The following is a 13969-nucleotide window of genomic DNA, read 5'->3' as shown; positions in this document are numbered from 1 at the left end:
CAGGTAAGCTTCCTTTTTCAATTTTCTCTTTCTCTCCCTTTTAATTTTCATCTTAACATGGCCTCAATTCCCCCTCTTTTCTTCTTCTTTTCAGATTTAAAAATTTAAAGTTCATGCTTTCAACATTATCCACGCGTCACATACGGACATATTTTAGTGCCTACAATATTATCTGTCTCAACCCAACACAATTCACTAGAGGCAATAACAAGTGGCCTGCCTTGTCCTATTCAAGCTGTTACCGCTAGCAAATATCTTCACCGGTCTAATGGGTAAGCTTTCCCCTTTTACTATTTCCATCCCCTTTTTATTCTCGTTTTAAACATTACTTCACTCTTCCATTTTTCTTTCTTTTCAGATTTCAAACTTCAAGTTTATACCCAACAACTCTACAATTAATCTACGCTTCAAACATCGAAGTCTTTTTAATGTCTACTATTACATCTTTTCTAATTTAATAACCCTTATGATTGTTTTTACTTTTCAGATTATCAATATTCATTGTACTTTATGAAAAATTCTTGATGCTAATCGTTATACTATGTTACAGTCTAATTTGAATACTATACAACTACTTTTATCACAATTTTACCATTCTTTTAATATAACGACATTTTTAACCATTTAAATAAACTCAGGGCCCTGACCTTAGGCTTTGTTATTTATAGCTGATGACGTTCGCAAAGACGAACGAAACATGTCCTATTAACCAATGTACCTCATGAATATTTTATAAATAATTGAGTGCATTATCTTTGTATTGAATAGGTGGTTATAAAATAAAAAGTTTTTAACTTTAATACATTATCTTCAATACGGGCTAATTATGAGATTTATCACATGTAAACTGGCTAAATTTGACGAGAAGAAGAGATAGAATGATAGGACACATCTTGAGACACCCAGGACTTGTTCAGTTGGTTTTCGAAGGAAGTGTAGGTGTTAAGAACGGTAGGGGTAGACCAAGATATGAATATGACAAGCAGATTAGAGCAGACGTAGGATGCAATAGTTACATAGAAATGAAAATGTTAGCACAGGATAGGGTGGCATGGACAGCTGCATCAAACCAGTCTATGGACTGATGACTCAAACAACAACAAGAAGATCAAGATTATTCCTTGAAGCCAAACTGATCTTCTCCCTACTCAGTTTCAACTTTTCCCTTCATTCTTCTGTAAATAATACATGTTAAAATTTTGTGAGCATGGAATATTGAACTAATGGTGTGGTAGTTATAATACTTGTCAGCACCCACTTTCTTGCAAATAGGGGTATAACATTCTGTCTAAAATTGGATGGTACTTCTCTATCATACATCTACACAATAAATGGAATAACGTCACCATGCTGGTTTACTTTCCCATAAGGCAGTTTGTATTTTTAAGGATACTTCACCAGTTCTAGGAGTCTTGTTCCTATTTAAGTTTCTCAAAGCTCTGAAATTCTGACCACAAAACTGGGTATTCCATTTCACCAACAACAACAGCCTCTTCTTGTTCCATAAATTTGCAATTTAGTTCTTTCCCTTGATACAATTGCTGACTACGTTCCTGCCATATTTCTGCCTCTTCTTCTTTCCCTTAAAGTAGTTTTCTATCCGAGCTCTGAGTATTCATACACCTAGTTATTTCTCCAAAGGTTTCCTTGGTTTTCCTATATGCAGCATCTACTGTACCTTTTCTAGGACCATAAAACACTTCAATATCCTTGCACTTTCCTTTCTCAATACAACCTTCAACATCCTTGCACGTCCCTTTCTCGATACAACCTTCGACATCCTTGCACTTCCCTTTTAGTCATTTTTTCTTAGCTCTCCTGCACTTACTATCTACTTCATTCTTTAAATGAGTGCATACTTTTTGCATTTTTGTACTTTAGCCATTCATCAGTCAGCCCTAGTATCTCCCGAGTTATCCACTGATTCTAAATTATCATTGATGCAGAAATCTACCAGCTGTCTTCCTCTTTTTCCCTTTGTCCCAGTCCAAATTCTTCTACTTCATTGTCTCTTCTTCCTTGGCCTTCTACTGTAATCCTGTCTCTCATCACCTTTTAAATATTGTATTAACTCTTCTATCCCTTCATGTATTTGATTTCATCACCTGCACTATTGTGGTGGGCATCGACTTGGTGCCTATTTTGAAAACAATAATCCGTTCAGAATTCTGGTCATAGCAACTTACCTGCTGCCCTATATCTCTAACCAGTACACCAACAATTCAAACATTGTAACATTCCATGCTCCAATATGCAGAATGTCGGTATTAATCTTTTTGATGATTGCCCCTCTAGTGTGGTCCCCACTTAGAGATCCAACTGAGGAACTATTTTACCTCAGGAATAATTTACCAGGGAAGAGAGCTACATGTCCTCAGGAGTTAGTTACGACTAAAGTTTCTCAGTGCCTTCACCCATGCAGCAGTATCAAGATAACTAAGCCATGTTAAATATTATAACAAGGCCATGTAAATCAATCATTCAGACTGCCACCCTTCGAACTTATGAAAGGCTGCTACACCCTCCTTTGATGAACCATTAGTTAGTCTGACTTTTGACGGTTAATGATCCGATATAATTGCATCTACAGCTCGCCTGCTTCATTGGAATGCTAAAGCCTCCCCACTACGGCAAGGTCACATGGTTCACAGAGCAGGGTGTTCAATTCCCTTAACGCAAATTTCTTGAAAATGGAGTATTGCAGGAGTGTATTACAGTAATTTTAGCATACAATTATTATTATTATTTTTACAATTTGCTTAACGTCACACAAATGCAGATGGGTCTTGTGTCAACGATGGGATAGGAAAGTAACGGATTGTGGCCTAAATCAAGATACAACCCCAGCATTCACCTGGTGTGAAAATGGGAAGTCAAGGTAAACCAATTTCAGGGCTGCTAACAACGGGGTTTGAACCCACTATCTCCTGAATGCAAGCTGACAGCTAAGTAACCCAACCGTGCAGCCACTCGCTCTGTATAAAATAATCCAATATCTTAATTTTCACGAACAGCCACATTCTAGGCAATATCTTCTGTTATTACATCCCTGCCTTCACTTACTGAGGCTCTGGTCATGGGGGATTCCATCGTTAGACACGTGGGGAAAGTGTGTGGAGGAAAGGGTACCAGGGTACAGTGTTATCCAGGAATTAGGTTGAGGCAGATGTTGAGGAAAGTAGAAGAGAGGGAGGAGGGCAAGGAGAAGGTGGTAGTGTTTCACGTTGGTACCAACAACGTAAGGCAAGCTGATATAAGTACCAATATAGTTGGAGATGTGTGGGATCTGGTAAATGCAGCACGGGTGAAGTTTAAGAAAGCGAAGATTGTTATTAGTGGAATACTGTGTAGAAGGGATACTGACTGGAGGGTGATTGGGGATTTAAATGAGACTATGGAGTGGGTATGTGGGAAACTGGGAGTGAAATTTCTAGATCCTAATGGGTGGGTAGGAGATAGGGATCTGCACTCAGATGGCCTTCATTTAAACCGCAGTGGTACGTATAAGTTAGGAAATTTGTTTGGAAGGGTAATAGGGAGGTTCATTCAGGGAAACGGGATGGCCTAGGGAGCGGTGATAAGGGAACAGGGAACTGGAAATCAAGTAGGGATGACATAAAATTGTTAGTGTTGAACTGTAGAAGTATTATAAGGAAAGGAATAGAATTAAGTAATTTAATAGATATATATTTACCAGATATTGTAACAGGAGTTGAATCATGGCTGAGAAATGATATAATGGATGCAGAAATTTTCTCACGGCACTGGAGTGTGTATCGTAGAGATAGGATAGGAAGGGTGGGAGGGGGAGTGTTCATTCTGGTGAAAGAAGAATTTGTAAGCTACGAAAAAGTTAAAGATGAGACACATGCAATTCTAGGTGTAAGGCTCATTTCTAAAGATAATAGGCAACTTGATATATTTGGAGTGTACAGATCGGGAAAGGGTAGCACTGACGCTGATTCGGAATTATTTGATAGGATAGTCAGCTATTTGGGAAACGACATGGAAAGAAATGTGATTGTAGCGGGAGATCTGAATTTTCCAGATGTCAATTGGGAAGGAAATGCGAACGACAGGAAGCATGACCAACAAATGGCAAATAAGTTAATATGGGAAGGACAGCTGATTCAGAAAGTGATGGAACCAACTAGAGGGAAAAATATCCTGGATGTCGTGCTGATAAAACCAGATGAGCTCTATAGGGAAACTGAAGTAAGAGATGGTATTAGTGATCATGAAGCTATTTTTGTCGTAGTTAAAAATAAATGTGATAGAAAGGAAGGTCTTAAAAGTAGGACTGTTAGGCAGTACCATATGGCTGATACAGCAGGCATGAGGCAGTTTCTAAAAAGTAACTATGATCGGTGGAAAACGGTAAATAAAAATGTAAACAGACTCTGGGATGGGTTAAAGAAATTGTTGAGGAATGCGAAAACAGGTTTGTACCATTAAGGGTGGTAAGGAATGATAAAGACCCACCTTATTATAATAGAGAAATAAAGAGACTAAGAAGAAGGTGCAGACTGGAAAGAAACAGAGTTAGAAATGGCTGTGGAAGTAAGGAGAAATTGAAGGAACTTACTAGAAAATTGAATCCAGCAAAGAAGGCAGCTAAGGATAACATGATGGCAAGCATAATTGGCAGTCATACGAATTTTAGTGAAAAATGGAAGGGTATGTATAGGTATTTTAAGGCAGAAACAGGTTCCAAGAAGGACATTCCAGGAATAATTAATGAACAAGGGGAGTGTGTATGTGAGGATCTTCAAAAGGCAGAAGTATTCAGTTAGCAGTATGTAAAGATTGTTGATTACAAGGATAATGTCGAGATAGAGGAGGAGACTAAGGCCAAAGAAGTAATAAAATTTACATATGATAACAATGACATTTACAATAAGATACAAAAGTTAAAAACTAGAAAAGCGGCTGGATTTGATCAGATTTCTGGGGATATACTAAAGACAATGGGTTGGGATATAGTACCATATCTGAAGTACTTATTTGATTATTGTTTGGTCGGAGAAGCTATACCAGATGAATGGAGAGTTGCTATAGTAGCCCCTGTGTATAAAGGAAAGGGTGATAGACATAAAGCTGAAAATTACAGGCCAGTAAGTCTGACATGCATTGTATGTAAGCTTTGGGAAGGCATTCTTTCTCATTATATTAGACATGTTTGTGAAATTAATAACTGGTTCGATAGAAGGCAATTCGGTTTTAGGAAAGGTTATTCCACTGAAGCTCAACTTGTAGGATTCCAGCAAGAAATAGCAGATATCTTGGATTCTGGAGGTCAAATGGACTGTATCGCGATTGACCTGTCTAAAGCATTTGATAGGGTGGATCATGGGAGACTACTGGCAAAAATGGGTGCAATTCGACTAGACAAAAGAGTGACTGAATGGGTTGCTATATTTCTAGAAAATAGATCTCAGATCATTAGAGTAGGTGAAACTTTATCTGACCCTGTAATAATTAAGAGGGGAATTCCTCAAGGCAGTATTATTGGACCTTTATGTTTTCTTATATATATAAATGATATGAGTAAAGGAGTGGAATCGGAGGTAAGGCTTTTTGCGGATGATGTTATTCTCTATAGAGTGATAAATAAGTTACAAGATTGTGAGCAACTGCAACGTGACCTCGAAAATGTGGTGAGATGGACAGCAGGGAATGGTATGTTGATAAACGGGTTTAAAAGTCAGGTTGTGAGTTTCACAAATAGGAAAAGTCCTCTCAGTTTTAATTACTGCGTTGATGGGGTGAAAGTTCCTTTTGGGGATCATTGTAAGTATCTAGGTATTAATATAAGGAAAGATCTTCATTGGGGTAATCACATAAATGGGATTGTAAATAAAGGGTACCAATCTCTGCACATGGTTATGAGGGTGTTTAGGGGTTGTAGTAAGGATGTAAAGGAGAGGGCTTATAAGTCTCTGGTAAGACCCCAACTAGAGTACGGTTCCAGTGTATGGGACCCTCACCAGGATTACCCGATTCAAGAACCGGAAAAAATCCAAAGAAAAGCAGCTCGATTTGTGCTGGGTGATTTCCGACAAAAGAGTAGCGTTACAAAAATGTTGCAATGTTTGGGTTGGGAAGAATTGAGAGAAAGAAGAAGAGCTGCTCGACTAAGTGGTATGTGATTGAAATAATAACATTAAGTTATTTATTAGACCACCTAATCAATACAAAATCGTCTTGGATGATTTACATCAATTTGTTAGCTAATAGTGGGACATGTTTCGCCTTCCCTGAAGGCATCATCAGCCATAGTCTTAACCTTAAATTAATAATAAGCGTCTAAATAACATGTAGTAATGAAATGAATTTTAAAAATCTTGAAGAGATTTGAAGTAAAATAACATTAAAAATAACAATGATGGTTTGAAAATACAATGTGATGAGATACAATAGTGGAAGTATTAACAAAATTAACATTAGAAGGCTGCTAAAATAAGTACAATGGATAAAACAACAGATTGTTATACAACAAGTAGTAAGATTGCATAAAAGTAAAGTTGATAGTCATGGCGGTTATAATTAGATGATGGCGAAAAATCTTATATAATCAAAGTAAAGAGGAGAGAATAAAAGTCAAAGTTAGTCGAGAGATCCAAAGTTCATCATGATCTTGAAGATAAAAGACGAAAGTCAGATGCATATGGTGAAGTTATAACACACGTAGCAAGAAGTCTACGGTTGCAAATTCTTCTAACTCATAATATTACAAGCTATCTTTGTCACCGTCAAATGATTCCACTTTTATATGCTTTTTCAACTAGAATATCTACAAACTCACAATTTACAACATTTGAACATCACTTCAAATTTTGAGATGGTCCATAGTGATCCTATTTGAAACTGTTCTTCAACTTCTATTCACCTACTTCATATCCTCAACGTGTTCTACAACTTCACCATATGCATCTGACTTTCGTCTTTTATCTTCAAGATCATGATGAACTTTGGATCTCTCGACTAACTTTGACTTTTATTCTCTCCTCTTTACTTTGATTATATAAGATTTTTCGCCATCATCTAATTATAACCGCCATGACTATCAACTTTACTTTTATGCAATCTTACTACTTGTTGTATAACAATCTGTTGTTTTATCCATTGTACTTATTTTAGCAGCCTTCTAATGTTAATTTTGTTAATACTTCCACTATTGTATCTCATCACATTGTATTTTCAAACCATCATTGTTATTTTTAATGTTATTTTACTTCAAATCTCTTCAAGATTTTTAAAATTCATTTCATTACTACATGTTATTTAGACGCTTATTATTAATTTAAGGTTAAGACTATGGCTGATGATGCCTTCAGGGAAGGCGAAACATGTCCCACTATTAGCTAACAAATTGATGTAAATCATCCAAGACGATTTTGTATTGATTAGGTGGTCTAATAAATAACTTAATGTTATTATTTCAATCTAATATCATCAATACGGACCAAAAATGATATTTATTACATGTAAGTGGTATGTTCCGAGCTGTCAGCGGAGAGATGGCGTGGAATGACATTAGTAGACGAATAAGTTTGAATGGCGTTTATAAAAGTAGGAAAGTTCACAATATGAAGATAAGGTTGGAATTCAAGAGGACAAACTGGGGCAAATATTCATTTATAGGAAGGGGAGTTAGGGATTGGAATAACTTACCAAGGGAGATGTTCAATAAATTTCCAATTTCTTTGAAATCATTTAAGAAAGGGTTAGGAAAGCAACAGATAGGGAATCTGCCACCTGGGCGACTGCCCTAAATGCAGATCAGTATTGACTGATTGACTGACCATGTAGGTCCAAGTTCATTTTGAATCCAACATTTTAAAAAATATAGTGACATCAGTCATTCAATTTTCCGTTAATGCTAGAAGAGAATTTGAAGGAAAGCATGTGGACCGACCGACCAACCGACCAACCAACCAACCAACCAAATTCTACACGCAGAGTCTCAGTGGAATAACTTTTCCTAAACTCAAACTGCTTCCTTTGAACCAGTTAGTAATTTTGCAAACATGTCTCAAGTAATCAGAAAGAATGTTTTCCTAAAGCTTACATGCAACGCATGTCAAACTGACTGACTTGTAATTTTCGGCTTTATGTTTATCACCCTTTCCTTTATACACAGGGGCTACTATAGCAACTCACCATCCATTTGGTATAGCTCCTTCACGCAAACAATAATCAAATAAGTAAGTCCTACTTCAGATATGGTACTGTATCCCAACCCACTGTCTTATAATATCAAAACCTTATCAATTCCAGCTGCTTTTCTATTTTTCAACTTTTGTATCTTACTATAAATGTCATTGTTGTCATAGGTAAATTTTCATATTTCTTTAGTATTAGTCACCTCTATCTGGACATTATCCTTGTAACCAACAATCTTTACATACTGCTGACTGAATACTTCTGCCTTTTGAAGATCCTCTCGCATACACACTCCCCTTGTTCATTAATGATTCCTGGATTATCCTTCTCGGAACCTGTTTCTGCCTTAAAGTACCTATAGGCTACATACTTTTCCATTTTTCACTAAAATGTGTATGGTCAATTATGCTTGCCATCATATTATCCTTAACTGACTTCTTCACTAGATTACATTTCCTAGTTAGTTTCTTCAATTTCTCCTTAATTCCACAACCATTTCTAACTAATTCTTCCCAACCTGCATCTCCTCTTTAATCTCTCTACTTCTCGGTTACAATATAGTGGGTCTTTACCATTCCTTGCTACCTTTAAAGGTTCAAAGGACTACCTATTTTCATATTCCTGAACAATTGCTTTAAATCCATCCCACAGTCTGTTTACTCTTCCTTCATCGGTTTCTACCGATCATAATTACTTCATAGAAACTCCTTCATGCCAGTTTTATTAGCCATGTGATACTGTTTATTAGTCCTAACTTGACCTTCCTTCCTATCACATTTATTTTTAACTATGACAAAAACAGCTTCGTGATTATTAATACCATCTATTACTTCAGTTTCTATATTGAGTTCATCTGGTCTTGCCAGCACCTCCAAATTTGACTATACCGCATCCGAACTACAATGATATGACCTTGCATTTCAAAAATCCCATGTGCAATCACTGGGATTACGACCGCTATCGCAATGATTACATCCACGAATGATGCCACTCAGCTATCATGCCCCAAATCCGAAGAAGGAAGGTCAACGAACAATAGGATTTGACTTCCCTCAGTTTACATCTCAGCTGGCAGCCATACATCTTTATTACTCTTTGGGACTGTCTGACAGGCCAACAAACAACAATCAATACTGATCTGCATTTAGGGCAGTCGCCCAGGTGACAGATTCCCTATCTGTTGTTTCCTAGCCTTTCCTTAAATGTTTTCAAAGAAATTGGAAATTTATTGAACATTTCCCATGGTAAGTTATTCCAATCCCTAACTCCCCTTCCTATAAATGAATATTTGCCCCAATTTGTCCTCTTGAATTCCAACTTTATCTTCATACTGTGAACTTTCCTACTTTTAAAGACACCTCTCACACTTATTCATCCACTGATGTCATACCACACCATCACTTCGCTGACAGCTCGGAACATACCACTTAACAAGGCGAGCAATAATTCCATTGTGGAGATTTATCTCCTGTATGCAGTTATCAGACTGTGCCTCTTATAAGGGCTTCTGATAAGTTCACCTGCATACACCCCTGCGTCAGTGTATAGGGTCTGACACATCCCACTCTGATGAGTCTAGTGTCAGACCTAAGACAAAACGCTGGTTAATAGAGCAAACGCCTAAAAAGCCTTATATCTGATATGTTTTTGACATACCACTTAGTCGAGCAGCGCGTCTTCTTTCTCCCAATTCTTCCCAGCCCAAATTTTGCAACATTTTTGTAACGCTACTGTTTTGCCGGAAATCACCCAGAACAAACCGAGCTGCTTTTCTTTGGATTTTTTACAGTTCTGGAATCAAGTAATCCTGGTGAGGGTCCCATACACTGGAACCATACTTTAGTTGGGTCTTACCAGAGACTTATATGCCCTCTCCTTTATATCCTTACTACAACCCCTAAACACCCTCATAACCATGTGCAGAGATCTGTACCCTTTATTTACAATCCCATTTATGTGATTACCGCAATGAAGATCCTTCCTTATATAAACACCTAGATACTTACAATAATCCCCAAAAGGAACTTTCACCCCATCAACGCAGTAATTAAAACTGAGAGGACTTTTCCTATTTGTGAAACTCACAACCTGACTTTTAGCCCCGTTTATCAACATACCATTGCCTGCTGTCCATCTCACAATATTTTCGAGGTCACGTTGCAGTTGCTGACAATCTTTTAACTTATTTATCACTCTATAGAGAATAACATCATCCGCAAAAAGCCTTACCTCCGATTCCACTCCTTTACTCACATCATTTATATATATATGAAAACATAAAGGTCCGATAACACTGCCCTGAGGAATTCCCCTCTCAACTATTACAGGGTCAGACAAAGCTTCACCTACTCTAACTCTCTGAGATCTATTTTCTAGAAATATAGCAACCCATTCAGTCACTCTTTTGTCTAGTCCAATTGCACTCATTTTTGCCAGTAGTCTCCCATGATCCACCCTATCAAATGCTTTAGACAGGTCAATCGCAATACAGTCCAATTGACCTCCTGAATCCAAGATATCTGCCATATCTTGCTGGAATCCTACAAGTTGATCTTTAGTGGAATAACTTTTCCTAAAACCGAACTGCCATCTATCGAACTAGTTATTAATTTCACAAACATATCCAATATAATCAGAATGCCTTCCCAAAGCTTACATGCAAAGCCTGTCACTCTTACCGGCCTGTAATTTTCAGCTTTATGTCTATCACCCTTTCCTTTATACACAGGGGCTACTATACCGACTCGCCATTCATTTGGTATAGCTCCTTCAAGCAAACAATAATCAAATAAGTACTTCAGATATGGTACTATATCCCAACCCATTGTTTTTAGTATATCCCCAGAAATCTTAACAATTCCAGCTGCTTTTCTAATTTTCAAAATTTGTACCTTATTGTAAATATCATTGTTATCATATGTAAATTTTAATACTTCGTTAGCATTAGTTTCCTCCTCCTCTATCTGGACATTATCCTTGTACCCAACAATCTTTGCATACTGCTGACTGAATACTTCTGCCTTTTGAAGATTCTCACATACACACTTCACTTGTTCATTAATTATTCCTGGAATGACCTTCTTGGAACCTGTTTCTGCCATAAAATACCTATACATACCCTTCCATTTGTATGACTGCCAATTATGCTTGCCATCATGTTATTCTTGTTTTGTTTTTTTTCTTTTTTGCTAGTTGTTTTACGTCACACCGACACAGATAGATCTTACGGCGACGATGGGACAGGAAAGGGCTAGGAGTGGAAAGGAAGCGGCCGTGGTCTTAATTAAGGTACAGGCCCAGCATTTGCCTGGTGTGAAAATGGGAAACCACGGAAAACCATTTTCAGGGCTGCCGACAGTGGGGTTCGAACCTACTATCTCCCGAATACTGGATACTGGCCGCACTTAAGCGACTGCAGCTATCGAGTTCGGTCATGTTATTCTTAGCTGCCTTCTTTGCTAGATCCAATTTCCTAGTAAGTTCCTTCAATTTCTCCTTACTTCCACAGCCATTTCTATTTCTTTCCAATCTGCAGCTACTTCCTATCCTCTTTATTTCTCTATTATAATAAGGTGGGTCTTTACCATTTCTTAGCACCTTTAAGGGTACAAACCTGTTTTCACATTCCTCATAAATTGCTTTAAACCCATCCCAGAGACTGTGTACATTTTTATTTACAGTCTTCCACCGATCACAGTTACTTCTTAAACGCTGCGTCATGGCTGTTTTATCAACCATATGGTACTGCCTAATAGTCCTACATTTAAGACCTTCCTTTCCAACACATTTATTTTTAACAACGACAAAAATAGCTTCGTGATCACTAATGCCATCTATTACTTTGGTTTCTCTATAGAGCTCATCTGGTTTTATCAGCACCACATCCAGGATATTTTTCCCTCTAGTTGGTTCCATCACTTTCTGAATCAGCTGTCCTTCCCATATTACCTTATTTGCCATTTGTTGGTCATGCTTCCTGTTGTTCACATTTCCTTCCCAACTGACATTTGGTAAATTCAGATCCCCCCGCTACAATCACATTCCTTTCCATGTCGTTTCCCACATAGCTGATTATCTTATCAAATAATTCTGAATCAGCATCTGCGCTACCCTTTCCTGGTCTATACACTCCAGACATCTAGTTGCCTATTATCTTTAGAAATGAGCCTTACCCCTAGAATTTCGTGCTTGTCATCTTTAACTTTTTTGTAGCTTACAAATTATTCTTTCACCAGAATACTCCCCCTCCCACCTTTCCTATCCTAAATCTATGATGCACACTCCAGTTCCATGAGAAAATTTCTGTATCCATTATATCATTTCTCAGGCATGATTCAACTATTACAATATCTGGTAAGTATATATCTATTAAATTACTTAATTATATTCCTTTCTTTACAATACTTCTACAGTTCAACACTCTAACATTTTTATGCCATCCCTACTTGACACCTGTCTTTTCCTATCCTCTACTCTACATTTTCCATTCCTTCTACTTCCACACATCTCAGCAACAGTTCCCTGTTCCTCTGTTGCTGTACCCGGAGTGGCTCGTACCGATTTCGCACAGACACCTGTCCTGAATAGAGCCCTTAGCCCGCAACCTCCTTCCCCTTAGAACATTAGACCACCTGTCTTCTACAACTCTCCCCTTTCCTTCCTCCCCATCTTGTACACCTACTGTGACCTGTACATTGTTTGAGAGAAGCCTATCTTCTTTCGTGTCTTCCGTGAGAATCCTAATTATCTCCCTCAAACTCTCCATCTCCACCCTCATATCCCTCAATGCCTCGCCACACCCACAATCCCTATACTTGCACTCCTTAGCCATTCTTTGCGAAAAAGAAAAACAAAATATAAGGAAAAATAAAATAACTTGTGTGCAAAAAACTGACGGAGGGATATACTGTATTGTCTGGGATAGTACTCAAAGATCGCACGACAATAAGGTTATTAATATACGATACAATACTACTTAATTGAACGCTATTTTTATCCTACAACACCTGTTAATTACTGAAGACCGAAAGGAATACAGAAGAATTACACAAATTTAAACTGCCTTATTGGAGTTTAATATGTTGGAAAGTGAATAACAAACTAGTTCGTGCTAGACCGTGTAAGCAGCATATTTTCCATAAATTCACTCAAAAATATAGGTTACATGTTAACTTACCATTCCCATTTTCCCTACGTACGATGCCACGAACAATAACGCTCTGGAAATCTAAGTTGCGAACCCTGACAGAGAGAGGAATAACTACCTTGCAGAACGTTCTCAGCATTATCGTTAGTGTTAATTTCCAAAGACCAATAAGATGGAAAGGACGAATGGGACTGACTTTATACACATGAGCAAAAACTATCACAACAGTTATTTTGGAACTAATCCAGCCTCAGAACTGTTCTTAAATTGAACAGTACGGAGCATTTCTCTTACATGACCCTTGGTACGGAGTAAAGTATAGCTGGGAACGGAGCAGATGCTCCTATGATTGCAATCGGTAGTGCGAGTGCAGCGCTCCCTCCGGTATTCGCCGGTTGTAAACTGTTGCTTGGAAACCAATCGGTGATCCCGATGGGCGAGCGGAGGCCGGAGGAACAGTACTGAACGTGTGCTCGCTTGCAGTTCCAGTAGTGGAGCGCAACGGATGTGGTTGCGGCGTAGTAAATACTGCTTTATAGCTATGAAGAAGGCGAATTTATGAAATATATACATTCTCATTTATCGTTAGTGTTTATTATTATTATTATTATTATTATTATTATTATTATTATTATTATTATTATTATTATTATTATT

General features: G+C 37.7%; 1 protein-coding gene across 2 annotated transcripts in view; it reads right to left on the bottom strand.

Moving 5' to 3' along the window:
- The window catches only part of LOC136878829 (rhodanese domain-containing protein CG4456), an 88026-nt gene extending 74332 nt beyond the window's left edge, over positions 1-13694 (bottom strand). The window contains exon 1 of one of the 2 annotated variants that reach the window (XM_067152353.2): positions 13343-13694. In XM_067152353.2, the coding sequence (XP_067008454.2) occupies positions 13343-13451 (109 nt within the window). In that variant the 5' untranslated portion in view covers positions 13452-13694. The remainder of the gene's footprint in view (positions 1-13342) is intronic. The other variant, XM_067152342.2, reaches the window with a different exon arrangement.
- Between the last annotated feature and the right edge of the window lie 275 nt (positions 13695-13969).

The sequence above is a fragment of the Anabrus simplex genome, chromosome 1 (genome assembly GCF_040414725.1).
Source record: "Anabrus simplex isolate iqAnaSimp1 chromosome 1, ASM4041472v1, whole genome shotgun sequence".
Classification (NCBI taxonomy): domain Eukaryota; kingdom Metazoa; phylum Arthropoda; class Insecta; order Orthoptera; family Tettigoniidae; genus Anabrus; species Anabrus simplex.
Note: the sequence above shows the minus strand (reverse complement) of the source record. Positions and strands in the feature narration are given on the sequence as shown.